The sequence below is a fragment of the Vidua chalybeata genome, chromosome 14 (assembly GCF_026979565.1).
Source record: "Vidua chalybeata isolate OUT-0048 chromosome 14, bVidCha1 merged haplotype, whole genome shotgun sequence".
Classification (NCBI taxonomy): Eukaryota; Metazoa; Chordata; class Aves; order Passeriformes; family Viduidae; genus Vidua; species Vidua chalybeata.
Window position 1 is genome coordinate 6,882,736 of NC_071543.1, and position 24,565 is coordinate 6,907,300.

The window sequence follows — 24,565 nt, forward strand, 5'->3', positions numbered from 1 at the left end:
ATTTGTGAAAGCGAGTGGAGCATCAAAGAGATTAGGACTCTCAGAGATCTGACTGTCAAATGTGTTTTAAGTTAATGGTAATGCTGAAATCCCAAAGAGACATAGATCTTTGTGTTTGATTACATTCATCCAGTCTGACCAGAACCACAATACCCAAGAGCAGGTGGGACAGGATGTGGAGGAAGCACTCCAGCTGGGGTGGTGTAGCTGCAGGCTGGGACTGGGATGGGTGGTGAGAGCAAGGCAGGGGAGAGCAGCACAGCTGCCTGCAGTCCATTACCTCCTTGTAAATGAGAGCTCATCAAGACTGCCTGGATACCTTAAAACTTTCTTACGCAACGCTGAACCCTATTACTTATTCTAACACAAGTACCTGTGAAATTGCATTACAGCTCAGAACAATGATTTTATGGGATGAATTGATTTTCAAGAGACTAATGCATAGAATGGAGTGTGCTCAGTTAAAGGAAAAAAAAGACAGAGGAAATAGGAATACTCAATCCTTGATCATCCAAATGCTGGACAGCAGCAATTAAATAGAGGAAAGACCAAGTACACAAGATTCATAAATTAATGAACCCAAGAATGAAAAAGCTGTGAACATGACCTTTCCTATATGCAAAACCATTTTCTATATAAAATATATTTATGAGAAGGATTTTGAAGATAGTATTCAAGCCCAAAATATTATATGTAAAACCTTATTATATGTTACTTTACACTTCAGTACCTATAGGGCCAAGATCTTACACTTCTGTTCAACACTCATCCCAAATGTTTGCAGGACTCAGCCTAGTTGGCTGGATATAATATCATTAATATGCCCATGAATAGTTCACCTTGTTGGCCCAAAAAACTGGTTGGTGATTTACTTAAGGCCTCCAGATTTTAAGTGATGCTTTCTGTTGAGTTTTACATTGATCTCTTCATTACAGAACACTGTGACCAATAACGGTTGCAGTTGGAGAAGAATATCTGATTATTTTTGGAAACATCTTAACACTCAATTTCTTATCTCTCACCTTTCTGACAAGGTATGCAATGAGACTCAAGAATTTCACAGGCTCTTCTGCCACAGAAGGGGACAAGAAATTAGCAGTTTTATGGTAAGTCCCTTTGCGACAATGAGAGAAGCAGCTAAAATCTTAAGGACTTTAAAAGTACTGAATTACTTAAACAGCTTACAGAAGATCATTATTCTTGTTTTCCATTAAACTATTAAAGGATAACTAATGGATTTCTTCAGCAGCTGACTAAACATTTATTCTTCTAATTTATACTCTTATCAAGATGGGATTTTAATGCTTTAGACCACTTTTTTTTTTTCTTCATTTGCTTATGTTTCAAAATGTAACCTTAGAACAGAAACTGCAAAATATAGGTCAGCTTTTTTTTTTTTTTACAGTTTATAGGTTTCATTAAGCAATGGAATTAACATAATCCTTTCCTAATTACCACAGCTACCGATGCTTATCACTTCTCTACTTGAGAATGTTTAAACTAAAGAAGGACCATGCTATGAAGTACTCCAGATCTCTGATGGAATATTTTAAGGTAATCTTTATTCTGTTTAATTTGTTGATATGAAATGAAATTCATACCAGCACTGAGAGCTCTCACAAGTATAACTGCATGACTTAAAAGTCCCACATTTAACCTCTCCCCTGGGAAATGCAGGCAGGATGGCTGCCAGGGAATGGGGACAGAAGTGATTTGGGGGATTTTTGGATTAGTCACTTGATTCAAAGGACCATACTCAGTAATTCTACAAAAATAATATTATTCTCAACACCATGTAATGTTTACGCAAGTTTCTGATTCTTTCAAGGTTTCAATGTGCAAGTGATTATGAACTGACCCCCAATGAACCATAATAGAGCAATTATTTGGGCTGTAGTTAGTTAAGTTTAGATTTTAGATTCAGTGAGATTTCCTGAAGCTTATTGCAGTTTCAGAGATTTCTCCTTTTATTCCTGTGGAACTTCAAATTACCTTATCTACATCTTGAAGATTTGCCTGGTCATGACTTGGGAATGTTTTCTTTTTCCTTGTCAAATGCTTTTTACCATGTGTAAAAATGACAAATCCTCACTGTTCCTAGATTAAGAGAGAAATAGAATCTTTCTTCAGCTCTGAGGTTTTGATATTTATATTTCACTGGTTAATACTGTTTGAAGCATACATTAATTCTTTTACTTTATTACTACATATTATTCTATAATTATGTAATTATACTGGCTTGTCAGCCCATCAGTCTCTTTTTGTTGGTGTTTTCAGCCTTTGTGAATTTGTTCAAGGCTTTGACATATTGGTACTGCAAACCAGTAAAAACCTCTAACACTGCAGTTTTCATATTTTCATGTAAATGGTGATAAAATGGTCCTTCTGCTGTAAAGCTCCAGTACTGCCATGGCAGCAGCCATAGTCCTGACTGCCCATGTGTCCCCTATGTGTGTCTCTGTGCAACTTCAGTAATGTTAGTCCTAATCTCGTGCTTAAATAGAGGCTCTCTTGTACCATTAGGAGTGCCTCTGTTGTGCTCATGGAGTTTTCAGTCAGGGATTTGCACAAGTAAAATTTGAGCTACACACATTTGTAACCTCAGCATTTTCATGAAATGTATTCCAGCCACTTCAGATTTTATCTAGGATGAATGTAGATTGTATCTTAAAAAAAGGATTATTAGACAAATAAACCTTTTCTGCAGAAAGTAATGATTTCTTAAAAAAAAAAAAAAGGCAGGAGCAGGGGAGATTCTCTTGCCTTAAAGCCACTTTATTTTCTCTAGCTGTGCAAATAGGTAAGATAAAGAACATATTTACTACTCCCAGCATAAGAAAATGTCTTTTAATGTAAATTAAAATCAGAGGAAAAAATAAAAACACAATAAAATAGATGAATCAGGAATACTAGGCATAGGCATGCAGTTGAAGCTAAGTGTTTCAGTTAATGTTACAGTGTGTGTGCTATGAGCACTGTAGCTCATTTGCTAGGAGCAGTGTTTGAGTGTATACAGATTATATGTTCAGGTTCTTTCTGTAATAAAGGCACAGGAGGAGAAAAGAAAAAAATGGGAGCTATTAACTATGTGTTAGTTTTGTATTGCTGCACCATGCTCTCTGTGTTCACTAGCAAGAATCTGTAATACAAATGAAACAGATTAACTGTTTGAATAGAGTTGTTATTCAAACTTTTACACAATTTTAACTGTGAAAAGCAGCCCACTGTTTACAGCAGAGCTGGGGAAGAATTTTTCAGCTAAATTGTTCTTTATATTTTTTCTCACAAATGCCACTTTGTCCAAATTGAAACCATTTGTGGACAGAACTGGTTCTGATTAATTTCCAATTAAAAGCTTCAAATGATACTTTTAAGATTTCAAAACAGAAAATAGCCATTTAATCATGAAAGCAATTTTGAAATTTAGAGGCAACTTGGAGTAAAATACCACTAAAGTGATATTTTTTTTTAATTTAATTTAAACATTTTATGATCAGAAAAAGTGACATCCTGTGATGTATTTCCTCTGAAAGTTTGAGGAAGATTTTCATGTTTTTAAAAACATGCTGTCAGTAGTCATTGAAATATTTTTGCTAAATATTTTCATTATCAAATAACTGCTTCCAATTGAAATCTAGTCTTAATCTTGACAGAGCTATTATTTGTCTCCAGGTACTTCTGGGAACAATCCCCAGACAGGAAAAATTAATAATAAAAGCTTCTTCTCCATTTCTGAAGACTTTTCAGGGCAGTTTAGGTCCCTCTTTCCTCATACGCTCCATATGCTCTGTGCTGTGAAACACCCCAAGTCATGCTCACACCCTCTGTGACAAGCAGTGGCTGCTGTGCAGGATTGCCCAGGCCAGGCCAGTGCCGTGGCTTGGACAATGTTTTCTGCTTTGGTCAGAAATGCTGGGCTGTGAGCTGTGGTTCAGAATCAAGGGTACTGTCTGTGCTCCGCTGAATCTCGGTGCCTCCCATGCAACATAGCGATTACAGTAACCAGACGAGGGCTGTAAGAATGTGGGTAATACTTTGCAGAGAACTTGTAAAACTTGATTGAATTTTCACTGTGCGTGCTGACTTCTCAGCAAGGGAGCTGAATGATTGTTTTCAGAGGGCACACACAGATAGCCTCAGCCCTGATACTGCCACTTTGTATGGGAACTAAGATGCCACTCAGTCTGGGCAAGACTGGAAAGACCTGGGCTTTATTGTTGCTCGGCAATCTTTTTGTACAGGGTTTTACAAGGTGCTACACAGACGTGAAAGGCAGAATGAGTAAGCAGGTAAGGAAAGTCAATTTGTGCAACTAAAATATATAAAAACAAAAGCATTCAAACAGATCCGTACTAAAAATTTTATTTATAATACTATCTGAGTCCCAAGCCACCTTCCCTAAGCAACTTGGGAGGGATCAATTTCATTAAAGCATCAAGCCAAATTATTTTTGTTGTTTATTAAAATATTGAAGGTCCCTCTAAAGATAAGCAGTCATTTTCGCTCTGAAGAACTTACTTTGTAGAATAAGTTTCAGTGGTAATTAAACCACTTCTTTGTGACCTACATCTGCTTTTACTGGAATTTATTCTCTCTTTCATCAAATGATTTTCAAGCTACTGGTTGGAACCTAGTAATCATCCACCAGCCACTTAATTATGGGACCAATGTGCAGAGCTTTTCTGCTCCATGCACTGTAGCTCTTGCAATGGAAAGGGGGAATGTTGAGCCTTGTGTCATCAGTATTCATGTACTTGCATCACCTGTATTTACATTTTGGTTTTGTACTTACAGAACTCTTCAAAAGCCTCACAGGCCCCCTCACCTTGGGGCGGCAATGGAAAGTGAGTATTTTCTGCTGAGTACTTCTGTCTGGAAACAAGTGGTTCCAAAAGGAGGGGAAGTGTTTTTCTGCCTCTAAAGGCAAAGGACAGGTCATGGGATCGGTGTTTAGGGAGCTGCAGGTATATTTCAACCATGTATCATGTAGAAACTGTTCTTCTGGGCTACAGAATTGATCACAGAGATGCCTTGGGCTCGTGGGGGCGAGGGGCTCCCACTGGACTAAGTCAGATCCCCCTTGTGAGCCATCCAGTGTGGGTAGGAAGGAAGAGCTGAATCACACCTTCAGGTGTGCAAAGCCTCCTTAAATCTAAAATCAGACATGGTGGGTCTGTGCTGAATTCTTTTGACAGTTTACTTCTCAAGCCAAATGAAGGCCATAAAAATATCAGTTAATTAGCTGGCAAGTACTATGACACTTTAGGAAGCCAAAGTAAAGTTAACCTTCATCGCAATGATTTTTCAATGATTCGTTCAGCAATGAAAGACCAATGAATATTTCATTGATATATGGTAAGTGCTGTTTAATAAAACTGAAGGTATAATCGTGGTGAAAATGTGAAGGCACTTAGTCAGCCAATTATCAGTGGCTTCATATTAATGTTAAAACACCCTCACCTCAGATATGAAGTCAGGGTAATGCAGTGATGATCAGTGGAGGTGCATTGCTGCTGCATCCTTGCCTTTATCTTGCAGTGGCTGTTGCCAGCTGACACACATTTCTCCTGCTTCTTTGTCCTGGTCACACATCCAGACACAAGTAAAACAAAGGTGAAAGACTTCACCTTTTTTTCCATCTTTATTTGAGTAGGCTAAATTCTAGGTGAAAATTATTATTATTAATGGTCTCTTTCTGGTGGTTCAGAAGAAGAAATCACTATTACACACACACCAGGGAAACAAAGGAGGGGTTGAAGTTTAGAACAAGAAGAACTCAAGTTTTCAAGACTTTGTACTCAATCAGGGCAAAACCAAAAATTCCAACATTTTGCTTAAAGTGAAATATTGCCTCAAATAATTCAAAATATTTTGGTGTATAGATAGGTATATATACACACCCCAAATACTCAGTTATTTTGAATATGTATGTATAGAGCTATTAAGGTATAGATTGTAACACAAACTAAAGTGATGAAATAAGAAATCACTTTAAATAAAAACTGAAAAGATATTTTAACACTGGAAAAGCAACTACTAAATTAAATTATTCATTATGTGCCAGTTTTTCCAGGCCTTGAAGTGTCAGTGAAACCTTGCATTGTAATAAAAATACATAAATGTTAGCATAAAGTTTTAGTGATCAAATAGACCACTGGAGCATAACATCTCTTTTGTTCCTTAAGAAGGGGCTTGTACATAAACATTTCATGGAGCAGAAGTTATCCTTTTATTCCTGTCCTATAATAGACCCCTATAAAGTGTGTGCTCTGCAGGTGATGACATCTCCCTCGCTATTTAAAGCAGCTATGAGGTGTCCAGGATTGAGAATAAGTGGGTTTTGACTGGAGGAGAAAATTCTTGTCTGGCCACAAAGTAGGCAGCAGAAACCCAGCCTTCAGGTCAGCATCACTTCTAACATAACACCCAGCAGATCAGTCTCTTCCCACTAACTTTGGAGATAAGGAAGGAAAGCTCTGAAAGTGCACATCTCTGTCTTCTATTCAGGGCAGGAAGCACTTGACATGTGAGAGTAATTGAGTGACAAGGCCGTGTTACAACAGCATTATTGTGACACCTGTGACCCAACACACAGAGACCACAGTCCACACTCAGGTCTTGTGTCCCCTCTGTGTGGAGTCTCAGAAGAAAACATCTCTCCAGCTGGCTCAGAGCTGCTGTGTATCTCAGGTGGCTCCTAGTTCCTCCAAGGTTTGTCACGGGCCTCGTGCTGCCATTGGCAGCTTCTGCTCTGCCTTCCCCAGGGCTACTTGCTCTATAGTTTTCTCTTAATCCTCTGCAAATTTGTGTCAGATGAGAAGAGAAATCACACACTACAGAAAAAAAGACCAAACACCATCCAGCATATGGCATCACTGGAGATGGAGCAGCAGCCTGGTGCAGGATGGGGGGACAGTGGGGCAATCCCAGATATTTCTTTTTAACAAATTGGCATGGAGTGTAATCTAGTCAGGATCTCAGATCCATCAAAAATCACAGCTTGGCTTACTGGAATTTCTTCCTACTCGTTTGAAAGGGTTGTGAACCTCTACAAAGCTGGCCCAGGTTCCATCCTGGCAATGAAACAAATTTTCTCTGGTTTCATTACAGAAATGTTTCCCACCTCTAGCGACAGAAAGCACAAAATACAGAGATTTAGTAGACTCACTACAGTAATAATGGCTGTGCACAACAGGGTAAATCCAATGAACAATGTGCTTTATTTGGCAGAAGTGCGTCAGCTGGTTGTAAGTGGCTCTAACAAAATACTCTTGGTCTCCTCAGATAGTTATCATTTTTAACTGCTCCCAGACCTAATCTGGTATAGTTCAGCTCTTCTGTGCAATAAAGGCACTGTGGCAAGTCAGGTAACCAGGATGTTTTGAGACTTAAAAATAAAGCATTTGTGCATTAGGACATGCTTAAACTCTAACCCATAAGCTGGGTAAAAAGCTACAAGCTGCCAAATCAATGTGATCTCCAGCTCTGGAAGAAGAATGTATCACAGGAGCCTGTTGTTGAGCACAGGTAATAGCAGGGCACTGCTGGAAAACCTGCAGCAAAAGCTGTTGCCATCAATGCCTTTCAGCCCAAGGCTGTGCTGTCGTGTCAGTCTGTCCTGCAGCACCTTGAGGTGTCAGCAGGTCTGTGCCCAGGCAGGGCCATTGGTAGTGGCCTTTAAAGCCAAGAGGCCAAGTCCTTCTGTCCTGGGCTTTGGATCAGGCTCAGTGACTGAGCTTGATGCTGTTGCACACATGAGGCATTTACAGCTGCATGTCCAGGGAGGGGTTGCAACATCCCTGTCTGGAGAGTTTTGGTCTCTTTGCTTCATGCAGAGAGTGCCAGGAATGTCTCGGCCCTGCATCTCATGTGTATTCCACAGCAAATAGAATGCTTTTGTTTAGGCAAGTGCTTCCACATGGGTGAATGAAATTACATCCAGCTGGGGCTGGTCACCAATGATGTTCCCCAGGGCTTGGTACTGTTTCATATCTTTATTGATGATCTGAAGCCCCCTTGATCTTGAAGGGGATCAAGGGCACCCTCAGTCAGTTTGTGGATGACACCAAGTTGGGCAGGAGGGTGGCTCTTTTTACTTCTCCCAAGTAACAAGTGATGAGACAATAGCCTCAAGTTGTACCAAGGGAGGTTTAGATTGGAGATTAGGAATAATTTCTTCACCAAAAGGGTCATCAAACACTGGAATAGGCTGCCCAGGGACGTGGTTGAGTTGCCTTCCCTGGAGGTATTTGAAAGTGTCTTGATGTCAACACGGCATGTGAGGACATGGGCTACTGGTAGACTTGATAGTTCTGGATTAACTGTTCGACCCAATGATCTTAAAGGTATTTTCCAACCTGACCAAATCCGGGATCCTATATATTTTCAAAGAGAATAGCTGTTCTGTGAGCATTCAGCACTACACAGTTCTAAACAAGAGCGTGCTGTGCTGACCGCTGCACTGCCTGCAGCCAGCAGGTGATTCCTAATTGATGGTGTTAGAATTAAAGGAAAATCTATATTAGAACATTAGTGCCTCACTAAGTAGGTAACTTAAAACACTGCACTGTGCAGAACTGTGTGGATGAACTGTAGGCAATTAGAACAAATCTCCATAGCCGTAAAGAATCCTATGGAGATGTTCATAATCCTACAGTACCCTCAGGTCCTAATACTGCTCTGCAGGGTGCTTTTAAGACTTGCTCTTTACTTATTGTGGTGACTGTTTTTGGAGCAAACTGTCATTGTGGTTTCCAGAAACTACTTTGATAATAAGCCAATATTGTACATTGAGTGTTTTCTAACTGCCAGTGCAGCTTCTGGCAGCAGGTAGAAAAATCATTACAGCTATGAGATGCTTCTTTCTCTGAAAGATTGCTCTATTTTTATGATAGATTTTTTTTAAAATAACAGATTCATTTAAAGGGGGAATTAAATCCCTTTTTTTTTTCAGTTATTCCCAGTTTATAAGCTGTCCTTTCTCATAAAGTCAGGAGGTAAACTGCACGCTCCCCCTTTACTGGGGTGCAGAGTTAACTTTCCAAGTGCATTTAGGACGGCAGTAAAGTGGGGGGTGTGAGGGGGACTCACTTTCTCTCTGCCTCTTGCAGGAGCACAGAAACCCCCTCGCCCATGTCCCTGAGCCCGTCCCCCGTCAGCTCTGCTGGAAGCAGCTCGGGCACTGCCGGCTCTTCCTCGGCGGGGACCATCACCATCCCCCAGCGCATCCACCACATGGCTGCCAGCCACGTCAACATCACCAACAACGTCCTGCGCAGCTACGAGCACTGGGACATGGCTGACAAGCTGACCAAGGAGAACAAAGGTGCTGCCCTCTCTGCTTTCTCTGTGTCCCCTTTGGCTCCCCAGCTTTAGCTTTTGCTGTGCCCTCTGGATTTGGACCCAGAACCAGCACATCTAAGAGCACAACTGTGACAGCTTGAGCAAACAGACCAAATCTGCTTGCTGGTCGCTGTAGCCAATGCGTATCTTCTCTTGTCAGGCACAGAGGGGGATGTGTAACACACGCTGAACATGGGGCTATCAGAGCAGCTGGCAAATAATTTAGTGAACACAAGCCCCAAGTGATGAGAGCTTTTAAGTCTGCAAATTCATTCACAGTTTCAGCCTGTCGTAGAGCACTGAGGTTATTTTCAGATTGCTCTGTCAACGGGTTTAAGACTATCAAAATGCTAGCTAGGATAATAAGCAAACACTAAATGTTTATGTTTATGTGGGGAGTCCGATTAGGAGATGTCCACTGAAAGCCATGACCTTGACTCTCCTATGATTGGATTGCAGATCTGTTTGTTTATTCCTAACAACAAAATGTAAGTCTTTACCACAGTCATTTCAAAGGAGTTTGGGCAAGCAGTTTGTGATGGATTATATGAAGTATAGTGGAATGACTGAGATATAACTAAGGGACAAATTTGGTCTGCTGTTGGCCAGCTGTGAACTCCCCCATGACAATGTAGTTATTCAGATTCTAGCTTTGGGCTCCCACAAATCACTGAGAAAGCTTCCTTTGACACTAGAGGTACAGAACCTAACTAGGAAATAGTCTCATCGTCAATTGGCTCATTCTCTTAAATTATAGTGAGATTTCAAATGGCCGACTTGTCCTGACAAATGTGCTTGCTGTATGCAGTTTGATCTTACTCCCATTAATGTCAGTGGCAAATTTCCACTGATTTAGAGAAACTGAGCTTGAGATTTATAGAGTTTTATGTCTGAATGGTGGGTCATAATGATCCATCCCTGGATGAGGAACAATAATAGAAGTTCTGTCCAGTCCTCCCCACTGCTTCTTGTCTTTGTTCACATTGATTAATTTAGTAGCAGTGCAGTCATTTTGGATTTTTTCCATAGCTGCATCCATTTTCACAAAATGTGAAAGCGATTCCCTGTCAAATGTAATGCAGAATGTTACAGTGGGAATACAGAAGGATGCCCTGATAGGAGGAAGAGATGGTGATAATCTTGTAATTAGCCCTGTGTGTTGTGGAGTTGTTAAATGTTCTACTTGGTATTAAATCAAAATAGCTCAGGCATTCAGCCAGCAGACAGAAAATGTACCCAGCCACTGCTGTTATCAGTCCTATAGCTGGATGAGAAAAAACCTGCTGATTCTCTTTCTGCATTTTCCTCCCTACTCTCTTCTTTGTTCTCATTTTGATTTATGATCAAATAAACCCAATTCTGCAAAGCCATATAGGAATACTCTTTATTCAGATGAGCAGTCCCTTTGACTTTACTGGGACTGGATGCATGAATAAGGGTTTCTCACATGAGCAAGACATTTAAGGTTGTGACCTGTTCTTTCATATCTTGTTTCACAACCTGCAGACATATTACAGGGAATGCAAAGTTCATGTTACTTCAAATTTCATTTAAGTATTGTAAACCATTGGAGAGATATCAGAGTTTCCTACATGCTATAGCATGTCTGCCTTTATATATTTTCTGGAAAGATACCTCATTTCTAATTAAGTGCTTGATTTAAAGTTGCATGCTTAAACACAAATTGCAATTTGAAAAATTCATGGTGTAGCAAAAAGTATATGAGAACTGTCATAGTACTCTGCAGGTCTCCATCATACCACATGAGGGATTCTCTTTAAAAAAGGATGTAGTCAAGACGCTTTGACGTGAGAAATGGTGCAGTGTTTCATGAAAACTGGCTGTAATTGTTTCACTAGATGTCATCTGCCCCTCTCAAATAATTCAAAGCACCCTTATCTGGTTGGCTGGAACAGGAGTCACTGCTTTCTCTGTAGTGATCTCCAGTCCACCTTTGCCAGCTGTCTCAGCTCTGCTGCACTGCCCAAGCTCTGCTGCACTGGCCTGTGGACTGGGGGTCAAACTGCCCCGTGACAGCAAACAGGACAGTGCAAACCCCAGACTCTGTTGTGAGTCCCAGGTGATCATTTGGCCTCTCTCTCAGAAGCTTGGGCAGTCAGTTCAATATAAAAAATGAGATTTTCCCCCATCCCATTGAAATAAGAATGATGTCAAAACCAAAAAACCCACACACCTGCAAAGAAACCATGGTAAAATAAAAATTTAGTTCCTTAACAAAAAAAAAAAAAAAAAAAAAACTAAAAAACAAACCCAACCAGATTCAGTCACTTTTGTGGGTTTTTGTGGTCTGTTCTAATTGTTTCTCTTGTCTTCTGAATCACAGGGTGTGTCTTGCATAAGAATATGTCCTTGATGATCTGTCCTGAGATGGGTATAAAACTGTGGCCTAATAGCAATTACCTGTGGGTCTTACTGCTGTCCTGAATGTTTCTTAGGTCATGCCCATGCAGTCACAAGGAATTTCCACCACACTGTAGGAGCTGTGCAGCCGCCCCTTGTCCACGGCTGCCAGCTCAGGTTTTGTGCTCCTCTGAGTCTGCCTGCATGCTCCCAGTGTGAACTTGCCTCATGTTCAGCTGGCTCAGAGCAGCAGACAGAAGCCTTTCGTTGTCAGCCTGACAAAAGATGTGCCATTAAAATAAAAATGCATAGCAAGAGAGAGAGCGGCAGAACTGTGACTCACCAAGCTGATCTGGTTTGAAAACGAAAGCAGAAACATAACTGCCATGTACCTCTGGTGGAATTTCCCTTGGTCCATAGAGTTGAGAGTGTGGGGAGAATAGATGTAGTTTGGCATAAATCTGCGTCTATAGCAGGCCAAACTAAACTGCAGATTTCCCAAAGCCCGTGGGATGGTTTGTGTTGGATCACCTAAAGTGGTGTTGTTCACCATCTATAACATCAAACTCTCAGCTGACTTTACAAGATCGGATCATTTTTTTTTATGCTTCTGAAGAAAGCAGCACTTCTTCTCTACAGTAGAAAACTACCAGCTCTGTAAGGAGCAAGACCTGTTCTCTCACGCATAAATTTTTTAAGTGGCTTCAAGTGCTTGTAGCTTTTTCCAGAAATATTAACCTGAAATTAGGCTTTAAGGTGAATTCTCAGTGTTTAAAGCAATTATTCTTTATTTGAGCCTAAAATGAGATCTCTAGAATTCAAGCAAAATAGTGCACCATTTCATCAAAATGTATTGATTTTACACTGGAGGAGATGAATGAAAGACAGAGAAAGGAAGATTAAAAGTAGCTGCTGGCTGCAGCATCTCAACAGCACTGGTGCTAGCCCTGAGCTCTCATTATGCTTGCCTCCAGCCAAATCACTTTGTGCTCTGATACTGCTGTAGCTCCCAAGCTGACCAGGGTCAGGCTGTCAATACTTGGATAGAAGACCTCAAAGCAGCACTTACTCGCTGAAGAAAGTACTGATAATGATTTTGTACCCAGCATCTGCTTTCTTGAAGTGCAGCCAATGCAGTGCTGGCTGGCTCAGTGTACTGGATTGCAGACAGGGTGAGAATGTGAGGGCTCGGCCATTCCTTACTGTGATTGTTGGTTGTTATCTGAGCTCTGAGGGGCTTCAACTGAGAGCGGGTTCCCACTTGCCTAAATATAGTGTAAGTGTTGTACATGTGGGAATGCCTGTGCCCCAGCGAGCATAAAGAACTGTGGGAGAATACAGGGCACAATCCAGTTCTCCATTGACAGCAATTAGGAAAGGTCTGTTGGCCCTAACAGGATTAGTCTTTCACCCAGAGAGCATCTAACACATGACATAAAGTAAACTGGTGTATCGCTTCCTAACTGGGGCTCTCTGTTTAGTGACCTCCTGTTAACCCTTCCTGACCAGGAATCCCAGGGCTGGGATTCTTCCCCCTTAGAGGTTCCCATCTCCAAGAAGTTATTTTCCTGCTTTGTTGTTTGTCTGCTCTTCCTCCCTGGCTCCCATCCCACACTCATCCTCTGGGGCCTGCAGCTGCAGCAGGGTGAGCAGAGGGCCAAAAGTGCTGCAATGTCAGTAACAGAAATTAGAGGGTGGGGAAAAGAGCAAGAAAGGTCTTCTAGTCTGGAAAGCTCCAGTCTAGCCCTTCATGTCTGGGAAAGACTGTAGCATGGAAAATTAATGCAAGATTTCATTACCAGCTATTTAAATAATATAGTCAGCAAATGTAATCTTGAAAAACTGACAGTGAAGATGATCAGAGTTAAAGGAAGACTACTGGCAACCACTCATACCATCCTGTGGTGGACTTCCAGCATGGATAATCTAATTTGGTTTGTTTCAATATATTGTTGTTGTTTAAATTCTTTCTTATTCACCATATGCTCATGTGCACAACTGTCTTTAGAACTCACCAATTACACTGTGCTGCTTCTGAGTGGGAAATCATAGTAATACCTCTATTTCTGTACCATTGCCTGAAGAATTGCTTCTGTTTCTTGTGTATTGCAGAGTTCTTTGTAGAGCTGGACTCAGTGATGGGACCCTTAACACAACACAGCAGTATGACCAATCTGGTTCGTTACGTTCGCCAGGGACTCCACTGGCTCCGCATCGAGGCTCATTTGTTGTAGTGACTGCTGCCCTGTTCATGACATCCCCATTCTTCTACCTCTACCAGCGCAGAGACGATCACTGGTGGAACTCCACTCATTTTTGGAAGTTTATTCATGTAACTTCATTTTTATTGCCTTTTTTAATATCCTATCTATTGGAAGTAGAAGTCACCATAAATGAAACTTATGACTCAAGAGCAGTATGTGTTGTACCATCTAATCATCTTTGACAATTTTCTATGCCTTGTGTCTCCTGGATCCTGCCATCCTTATGTGCTTTATGGAACGGTACATTCCCTGCAGTGTTGTTTTAAGTCCATGCTGCCTTCAAGTGAAAACAAAAAAAGCACTTTGAGAAGATACGGATTCCTGAGAAATAGTACAAAGCGTCTTAAATATTTGAGGGTATATATAAGAAGTCCCTTCTGAAATAAATTAGTAGAAGTTATAGCTATTCATTCAAAATCATCTTCTGAACCTGAACCAAGCTTTTTGACGCTTAATTCTGGCATCATTACCTGACTCAGTACATTCCTAAGATTTCATACTCCCTATGGGTTTAATCTCTAAAAGAGAATGTTGAATATCTTACAGGTACATAATGTAAGATCACCAAAGGTGTTAAGAGGTAAAAGGTTGAAGGAATGCCTCATTAAAGAATGATGACACACTATGCAATGAGGTTTTGATATTCCATTCTTCCTGTTAATTGTTGGCTTAATAATTTCAGTAGGAAGCAAAATTTATTGCAGTTTTTAGGCAGTTTCAAAATATTAGCTTTCTTAGTCTTATCTACCATTCCTATACTAAATCTGTGAATTTTCTTTCTGTTTTACTGTTTAGTCTCAAACAAATACTTATCCAAGATTTTTCTTCATAGAACAATCTCTCCTTGCATAGTGACTCACTGAAAGCAGATTTTAACAGGACTGCTGCACTCTAAGCATTGATATTGTATGTAGAAGTCCATTAATAAGTGTATGCAGATTCTTCATTAACTATCTAGAAGTTTAACTAACCAGCTACTGTTGAAACATTATAATTCTATGTGGCATCAATTTTCACCTGTTTTGTTCATTTCAGAGCATTAGAAATGAACAGTATTATCTTGCTATCTTGAAAACAATGTCAAATTAAATAAAATCACCAGATTTACCCAAAAGCAATATAACATTTGTTTAATAATGGCCATGAATACTTCAGTCAGATTACCTTTTCTCCAAGCTTTGCATCTGTTTACCCATGCTGTCATGTTTTGGACCATTCCTCTAATGCGTGAATAATAATGAGACAATTCAGATAGAATTTCAAAGCAATTGTGAATAAATTGCACCATTTCACATTTGCTCTTTCCTCTTATTTTTTTCCCTGTTATAAACTGCACTGCTCTTCTGGTGCCGCTGCAAGAAGCGCTGGTGCATGAAACAAAACAAAATGAATTTATATCAATAATTCACAAGACTTTAAATGGTCTCATCTCATTCTTGATATAATGCCTGCATACCTTACTGAACTGTAAATTCCATTTCTATAAACAAAAAATGCTCATAGCAATGTAAATATTATTCTGTCTCATCTCATTGAAATAATACAATATGTGTATTAAATGCCATCCAGATATTAGTTAATTGCAATTACCTTCTGCTATATAAACCTGTATATTCTTTAATCTGGTGAGTTATTGGATTCTACTCACTGGGTTGTGACCAGATAAATAGGACAAATTTGCATTTAAAAGGTTCAGACTGTTAAGATTTTTAGAGCAGGCCTTGGATATTTGCAATAAGAGCAGTTTAAGGACTCTGCCCAGTGCACATTTAAGACAAACATTTCTGTAGCTGTTGCATATTAGCTCCCTGTAGTACTACCTTTTCTTAAAAATCAATAATTCCTAACATTTTGTTCCACAAGACTATATTGTAAACACAGCCAATGTGCATCATTAGAGAAACCATCCAGTGGAGGGTTTTCTGCAAAGGACATTTGCAGAACATGCCCATCCTGTATTATCTGCACATTCCTGTTCCTGAAGTGTTTGATTCACCCTTATCTGTTCTCTGAGGGTTTCAGTAACACGTCTGAAACCTGAATCTGACACATTGGTCATGCCAACTCTGGCCCCAGTAGCTAATGAATAAAACCAGTGAGAACTATTCAGAAATGTAGATGAATGGTGGTGATCGGGGTTTTTTTAAAGAAAAAAAAAATGAAAGATTTGAAATAATTTTTTAACGTTGGGTACTTGAGATGACCTAAGGTTGGGCTGGTTTTTTCATAAGCCAGAGTTTTCCATTGTTTTTGCAAGTAACTATTCAGTCTAATTAGGTGCATTGTCATCACTTTCTCCTTTAATGTAGATTGAAATCCAAGACTTCCATGCATTTACAAGGAATAGCAATGTCTTGAAAGTCTTCAGACACAGGACTCTTCAGAGTTTGCTGCAGTCGCTCTGTGATCACCATATATTATCTTTTCCCTGTTGCTTGTGGTAAACAGGTTCCTATCTCTAAATTTATCCCATGTTCACAGTCTTTTGCTTAAACAGCTTAAGGAATTAGCCCTCCTGATTTTGTATCCTGTGACTTAGGTTGAAATGTATGCTGAATTAATGGCATGATGATAATAAGTCCAGCAGTAAAGTCTAGGATCACAAGCCAACTTACTATTTAGCAGTCTTGTTTCAAAAGCAGCTTAGAAACAAATTAAATATGGAGAGTAAATTACTGTCTTATCCCTGGGGATGATGCTTCTTTTGGGTTAGTTATTAAGGATTATTGCACTTTTACAGGCACTATATTCATCTCATTTCAATTGCCAACATGTCATCATGGAATCATTTTACTCCTTAAAATATTACTTCCAGCAGAGCTAATCAAATAAGATTGTTTGTTTGTTTCAGTCCGTGGGGAAGCAGAATGTCTGTGTTTGGGCATTTGCAGTGTCTGCACTTAAAACTGCCCAATTCAGCCTTTCAAACTCATTAACCAAGCACCAAAAATTACAAGATTGGCTTAAAATTGTGGTTTGGTTTTGTTGGTTTTTTTTAAATAAACTCTTTGGTTCCTGTATTGCCTTCTGGATGGTGAGCTTTGGGACTGGTTTCATTACACATTTTCAGTCATTTTACAAGCGTGCCAAGGGCTGGAACTGATACATTTCTTTTTAATAGTGATAAACTGGAACAGTGATACAATCTCTTGACTTCTGTAGCTGGATTTAAGAAGGACACCAGGCTTTGTAGAGCACTGCCAGAACTGACAAGACTGTCATTTGTGACCCATGCCTGAGAAGGTTTGGAGCAGTGAAGGGAACAGGCCTGTAAAGGGCTAAACTCAGGCATTTGGGATGAAAGACCCAAGGGCAGCAAATTCCTAAATTCTCAAGAGAGGCATCTACATAGCACTTAACCTCCACTTCAAGGCCTGCAGCAGGTCTTAAGTATTTGACAATGTGCAGGCAGAATATCCAGCTCCAAGTGCAGTGAACATCTCCAGCCACAGGATGTGTGTTGGGTGCTTAAGAGAAGGGAGCTGAAGGAAAGCATTTTTGTGATCGTGTTGGTGGCAACTTTCACAGCTTTCATTTTAATTCACTTCTTCTTACATGTTCTTTGGACTTTCAATTATTGAAATATTCTCTCTGTGAAAAGATTGCCTCATTTATAAATTATCTCCTTTGAAAAGTAGAGACAGATCTGTTGATAGTTATGTGGGGGATTTCAAAAAATAGGATTGGAGATCTTCATTCCTCCTAAAGAAACAAAATAAGCCAATTGAATCTGAAATTTAATTTCCATGCTTTTTTAAATTTCACAGATTTTATTATGTTCTTCTGTTATGACAGTTTAGATTCACTGATGTTTTTACGTACTTTGGAAAAAATATTTCAGTGAGTTTTTATCAGCATTTAATGCTGTCTAAATCAAATTATTAGTTTTGTGAGTGTAAATAAACAGGTAACAAAAATGGGGCTGGTAGGGATTCTGACTTAAGTATTAACATACTTCATTATTTGGAGTTCAGGAGAAACTCAATGCAGCATTGAAGCAAGCCCATGAGTGTGAGTGTGTGTACCCATCTGTATGGATTTATGTGTAGATTTGCAGCAGAAAGCTCCTGCTCATTACTTCATAGCACAGGAGAAAAGATACGGTAGCTGTAAACAGAAAACACTCCTACCACTGCAAGTGGTAGTGGCATTATTCAAGTGTTTCTCTGTAGTTTGTGCATAGTCCTGTTTGCATTTACTGCCTCTTGCAGACGATGAAGGTGTGCAGGAAGTAGCAGCAACTCTGTCATTTTAGTCCTGTGGTCCCTAAAGTCAGTGTAAGAATGAATGTGCTGTGTCAATGTGCTGCTTTTCAGATTAACTCATTTGCCATAGACCACTGTCTTGAAGTTTTAAGAAAGACAAAATATTTAAGAAGTCACCAAAGAAAATTAAGTTGCCATTCTGGAGCAAGTGTAGAAGTGTCCCAACTGTAGGCAGGCTGCAGACCAAGGGGTCATTGCAAAGGGCCTTTCCCTCTCAGCATCTCCCTGACCTCACCTGAATACACTGGGAGTGAGGCAAAGGGGATGAAGATGGAAAACTAATCTACTTGTTCTTATGATATCTTCCAGCTTTACTTTACATACTACTTTATAAATACAAATAAAACAAATCTTAATGCTGGGAGAGCTCAATTCCTCAGTTTCCAATAATCCTCCTGAACTTCCATGATATAACCAGAGCACACCAATGCATACAGGCATTCTCTGTTGTCTAAAGAGATATGTCTATATGGGGGCATATTTTGGTTATATCACTTGATATTTAGCCTATATGTATAGGCTAAAAGCTATTAGGGTCTCCTTCATTACTGAAACCTCTCTGCCACTGAATGCAAAATGTTCCTGCCTGACTTAGAGAGTCGTCATCTTCTCCCCAGTACCCTTGTCAGACCTCCCTTTCTGATGGACTTCATAGATTTCCTTAAGCCATTTTGTTTCAGAGATGTTTTGTCTTCCAAGATCAGGGATTCTGATCATCTCACACCACTTTAAACCTCTTGTGGTGGCTGCTGAAGTCATGATAGATTGAGTTCAGATCTTGTGTTCAACTCGGGGGAGGATGTGGCTCTATAGAGAGAGATGAGAGCAAATTCAGGTGCAGATGCGTTACTCATAAAACTGGTGTCACATGAAAATCAAACCTGGCCTCATCAGGAGGCACTGCAGCAGAAATACTGTGATGAAAAGCTGTTCCCAGAATCACAGGGTGTGTAGTGACATGTCAGGCAGCTCACTGGCACTGTAATGATATTAGGCAATGGTAAAGATGTCAAGAGTGGTTTAAATAAAGTGGGGCAAGCTGCTGTGGTCTGGCATTGTGAATTTAAGCTGAGTGTGCTTCTTGGGAAAGGGCACTTATTACTGTTGATGTGTCCTGCAAAATAATACCTATATCACGGTATCCTGTGAAATCAGAATACAGCACCACCACTTCCAATTCTTCAATGCACCTCAGAGTGCCACCTCATGTCACAGAGAGGTAATTCTGGTCATCACCCTGAAGTCATCATCCAGTTAAACCTTTATGTTTACTTTATTTTTACAACAGAAGCGAGGACCAAGCCCAAAGGTCCAGCAGCCACCTTAGGCAGCATTTTGTGACCTGATGTTGCCTCCCACAGGCTGTGGAGCCACACAGAGCTCCTGAGCCCTCAGCCTGCTCTGGGTGTTGGACTACTACAGGTCTGTGTGGTGTGGATGCCCACATAGCCCTGTCCACTGTCCTGGGGGAGCAGTGCTGTGCCCAGGAGGGCTGAGGGACCCCAGCCCCACTGCCTGGGTGAGCAGAGCTGTGGCTCTGCATTGCTTTCAGGTCTTGGTCTCTGCAGCTGCAGATGGACTGGGATTTGAGCACTCACTTGTACTTGCACTGCGTCTGGAAATGCCAATCAAGTTGACAGAAGCCGTGCACACGGTGACAGCGTAGAACTCAGTCAGTACCCACTGTACAAAGAATTGGAATTTAATCGTGGTGTCCAGAGGACCACTCGTATTTACAGGACTCCGACTGAGTCCCACTGATGCCAGTCTAAAAAGTCATGTGAGTGGACAATGCAGCTGTTTGAGGCTTGTTTTCTTCTTTGATTTTAACTGAGTTCCTCTATCTGCAAGTTCCATAAGCTCTCTGTATTAGATATAAATTTACTCACAGCTGTGTGAGTGTCACCCTATTGTAATACCATTGAAAGACCCTTCAAGTATAGATAGGCTTAATTTGCATTGCTATCTTCTTCTCAGAATTCAAAGGAAGATCAGATTCTGAGGTGTATTTAATTGTTTTATTGAACAACAGTAACTACAGTGGACCAAAATTTGAGCTTAGCAAATGTAAAGTAACTTGGCTCAACTGGTGGAATTCATGGGACCAAATTCTGCTGTCATGTGGCATTAGTGCAAGTCTTACAGAGCTTGCCGAATACTGTTTATCAAAGGAGAAGCTGGATAAAAAAAAAATGCCATAACCTTACTGGAGTTGGGTGTATTAGGCCAGAACTTAAGTTGCATTAACCCAATTAATTGAATGGAATTCCATCCATTTTTGTTCTGGCTGGGCACTCATCTCAGTGAAAGTAGCTCAAGGTCTGTGTACTAGAGCTGGAATAACTGCAAGCAGATTTGCTCTTCAAGCAGACCATGTGTTGACTCAGCCCTGGCTCAGGGAAACCACCACTGACTTCATGACAAGTAACGATGTTATGGACACGGAGAAGCTTTGACCCACTGGCAGGAGACATTTACCCTTGAATTTATGAAAAAACGGAATAGTGGCTAGCAACACAAATGTTTTATTTATAACAGAGGTAGAGTACAAGTTCTTCAGCTGCTGTAAACTGGTAAAGAAGTACTGATTTCAGTGGAGTTAATCCAATATGCACACACCAAGGAGCAAACCCTCTAATCCCAGACTAATTTTTGCCAGTATATCTCTATGCAGATAAACTCCCAAAGCTTTTATCATCATGCCTTTTAACTGATCATGCCATTGAAATTATTAACATACCATAAGCCTTGCCTGTGAGGAAATACTGTACGTTGCACAGCTATGCAGTGTACAGCACATCATAAAACTGCTTTAGACCACCCAGTCTGGAGACGTGTTTTCAGAAAGGAGATGAGCAGAGCATCTTTTGATCTGATGTCGATTACACCTCACTCTGCACTTCCACAGCTGAGTTTTTCATACAGACTGAGTGATGGCTGCATGTTTCTGATGACTGTGGGCCAAAGCTTCAGCTGATGTGCCTCTAAGTAGCTCTGTGGATGTCAGTGCTGATTTACACCAGCTGAAAAACCAGTCCTCTCCCTTTTCATACTGTGCTCCATGCCCTAATGCAGCTTTATAAATGCACACTGAGGCTGAGCATATATTGAACTATTCCAATTCAGTGCCAGATAATCCCTGCTAAAAAAATTGGAGGGTAATTTCTGCTTGCCATCTAGGCAAGCATATGTTTTGGTTTTAACTAAAATCATGTTGCAATTTCATTACCTACCAGTTTAAATATTTACTGGCATCAGCATTAGCTTGCATAGAAAAATGGCAAATAAATTCAAACATGTCATAAATTCTCTCAGTCTAGAGATGGAATCTGTTACTTTAGCTCAAAGACATTGCAGCAGGCTAAAGTGGTTTTTCTAAGCCAATTGGGTTCTGTACATTTAGAAGTCATGGCAAATATTTATCTAGGCCCAATTCTGCTGTTCTTCCCCTGAGCATCCTGGTCGGCAGGTTGCTCCACTGAAGTCCACAGAAGTAACTGCTCAGCACACAGATTGCAGAAGCAGGCACTGAATATGTTAGGTTGCTGCAATCAGGGGTTTAATTTTAGCCATATGTATCATTTGAGGACACTTAAAAATTATGTACTTTTTATCCAAGCTGCCAGTCCTTGTATTTCCATAAAATATTGTATAACTTATTCCTGTCTGTATTTTTGACATTTCTGGATTGCGTATCTTCTACTGAATCTTAAATGCTGTTTTTTTTTAAACCTACATGCAAAAGGTCTAGGACATACCATCACAGAATATAAAAATAAGTCAAAGATCTGGTGATGTTTTGCTTTGGTTTTGAGCTCTCCTTCAGTTTGTGTTTTGGCTTGGCTGTGGTACTCCCAGAATTTTTGGAATGGCTCAACTCAATTCAAGTTTCTTCCTGTCTTTTAGAAAAAAAAAAAAGCAAAATACAACTAAGGTTCAGGGAAAGCAATCCCGGCAAACTTGGTGGCTGTTTGCTCTTTCTAGCTGTCCTGATTTTTTAACCCTGCCATGGTGGGAGTAGTCTAGTCTGTGGGTTCTCTCACCCACCATTTCTGGCTGTTGTGGCAAATACTATTTTTTTGCTTTTTTTTTCTTGTGTGTGCGTGTGTGTGTGTGTGTGTGTGTGCGCATGTATAATTAACCAAAATATCAGGAAAATTTATATATGCTTTCTTCTGGTTCCTGGAAATAGAGCAACATTATGACCTTATGGTCTTCCAGCAAAAGTCAGATTTAATTTCTGCATTGCAGTGCAACTTAATTAGCTATTGGAATTAGATTATGGTTTACTAAATGGCCTTTTACCTTACGTTCTTATGTTCTTACTTTTTATTTGCTATTGAAGTAGCCTCTTCTTTTTCTCATGTTGGCAAGTATCATATCAATAATCATTGCAATTCCACAAGGTGTCTTTGTTCTGAACAAGCATGTTATTCTTGTAAAGTTTTAAGTATAAGTTAAGATGTTTTGTACAGACCAAGGTAACTGTTAAACTGTCAAGCAATTACTGAAATGTTGTATAGTTATAAAAGTTTGATTTCTTTTGCTTTATATGTATAAAATTGTATCTTGCCTGTTTTGCTTTGTATTTCCAACGTGTTGCACAATTACGCATTTTGTTTACATTTGTTCCTTCAGAAAAAAAAAGAAATAACAGTAATACTTTATGTACAAACATTTTAAATGTACTTTTGTTGTTTTTAAACACAATGTCTCTGTATAAATAATATTGGTTGAACTGGTACATTCGTGTCTCTCATAGAGGGATTAATTATACTGCCAGTGCATTGAATTATTTAAAAAAAAAAGTAAAATAAAATTTTTATGAAAATGTAACCCATTTTATCACTATAAATTATTCTGTCTTCTGCTATTTTCTCATTCTCCTCCCAGGACAGAATAAGTATGGTACAGTAAGTACTGTTGTGGGAGAGCCATCATTGGCTTTAATTTTTAATCAATGTGTTTGTGCCATTGCGGCAACTTAAAATGACTTGATGTTAGAAAATCATGTAGTGCTGATACCAGCTGTGAGGTAACGGGATCAATAATGTGCTTTCCCCATCCCCGAGGGGCCTCAGCTGCAAGACAGCAGCCTAAATCCTGTCTGTCCCAAGGGGGCCCGGAGAGCAGAGGGGCCAGGCTCCCAAGGAGGGTTTTTTGGACAAGCAGCCCGGGGCTCCAGCGGGATTGAAGTGGTGCCACTCAGCGTCACCGACCCTCTGCCGGGGTGCCTTGTTCCCCAGGGGCTTCCCGGCATGACAGAACTGGGAACGCCACTTTGTGTATCACCACTGCAGAAATAGCTCTGATGGGCAGTGCCACGAATACCAGCTGAGAGATATGGAGAGCTCTCTGAAGATGCAGAGCAGCGTGTGATGTGGCTGGCCAGTGCCAGGCTGAGCGCTCTGTGCTGCTGCTCACGGGGCAAGTGAGGTCGAGGTGCCCGCAGGGAGAGAGGAAGTGCAGCTCTCCCGAAACAGAGTCCATCTTGGGCTGCTGTCTCCAAGCGAAAGAAGCCATTGCTGTGGTTTGCTTCGTGGCCTCTCACACTCACAGTCCTGCTGAAAACATTTCCATCTCAGCCTGGAGAGCTGCGTGCTCTGGAGGTGCTGGAGGATGGCACGGCTGGGGGGCAGCTGGTGGGGACATCTCATCCCAGACAGTGCTGGGGATGGGGTGGTGAGCCCAGGGTATAGATGATGTCACAGAATTCCTGGAGACCCACACCAGTAGGTGTTAGTCTGGATTTGGGGCTGAGTATCTGTTGTAATGTCCCCCTTAGAACAAAGGACCAGTAGCTGGTGTCTTCCAACTTCTCATTTCCAACAACTCTGACCTCATGAAACAGATTAAAGCTCTCTGGTCTGACCAGACTAAGGCTTTTGCAGTTCATCATCCCACTTGTCTGAATAGTTACCTGTAAAATGGGTGCTGGAGCCCCAGTCCTTATTAGGCATAAGTCACTTCAGAGGGAAATCTGGAATGAGGTGTTTGGAACACACTGTCATGGGTGCCTGTTTTGTGTCCAAGGAAACAGAGAACATCCTCTGTGGATATCTCAGGGACACGTCTTTTGGGTCAGCAGGAGGGAGGGCAGGTCTGATGCTTTGTGTGCCATTCACTCCTCCCTGAGTTCATCTTCTGGGTGTGCCCAGAAACCTGCTTGAAGCTTGACTTCTGACTGGCAGTTCATGTCATTCCCTGCATGTGTAACCTTGTAATCAGCTGTGAAGTGTTCTGTGATCCCAGCTATGAATGATGAATGGCTCCACATAAACCTTGCTATACAGCAGTCTTGGTGTGACTACTCAATTCAGGAAAAAAAAAAAA

At 40.6% G+C, this 24,565-nt stretch overlaps 1 protein-coding gene across 5 annotated transcripts in view; it reads left to right on the forward strand.

Moving 5' to 3' along the window:
- AFF2 (ALF transcription elongation factor 2) overlaps positions 1-23,068 on the forward strand; it is a 359,241-nt gene extending 336,173 nt beyond the window's left edge. For 4 of the 5 annotated variants that reach the window (XM_053955496.1, XM_053955492.1, XM_053955493.1 and 1 more), the window contains exons 17-22: positions 1,035-1,106; positions 1,461-1,554; positions 4,242-4,289; positions 4,795-4,844; positions 9,111-9,325; positions 13,816-23,068. In XM_053955496.1, the coding sequence (XP_053811471.1) occupies positions 1,035-1,106; positions 1,461-1,554; positions 4,242-4,289; positions 4,795-4,844; positions 9,111-9,325; positions 13,816-13,937 (601 nt within the window). In that variant the 3' untranslated portion in view covers positions 13,938-23,068. The remainder of the gene's footprint in view (positions 1-1,034; positions 1,107-1,460; positions 1,555-4,241; positions 4,290-4,794; positions 4,845-9,110; positions 9,326-13,815) is intronic. The other variant, XM_053955495.1, reaches the window with a different exon arrangement.
- The last annotated feature ends 1,497 nt before the right edge of the window (positions 23,069-24,565 follow it).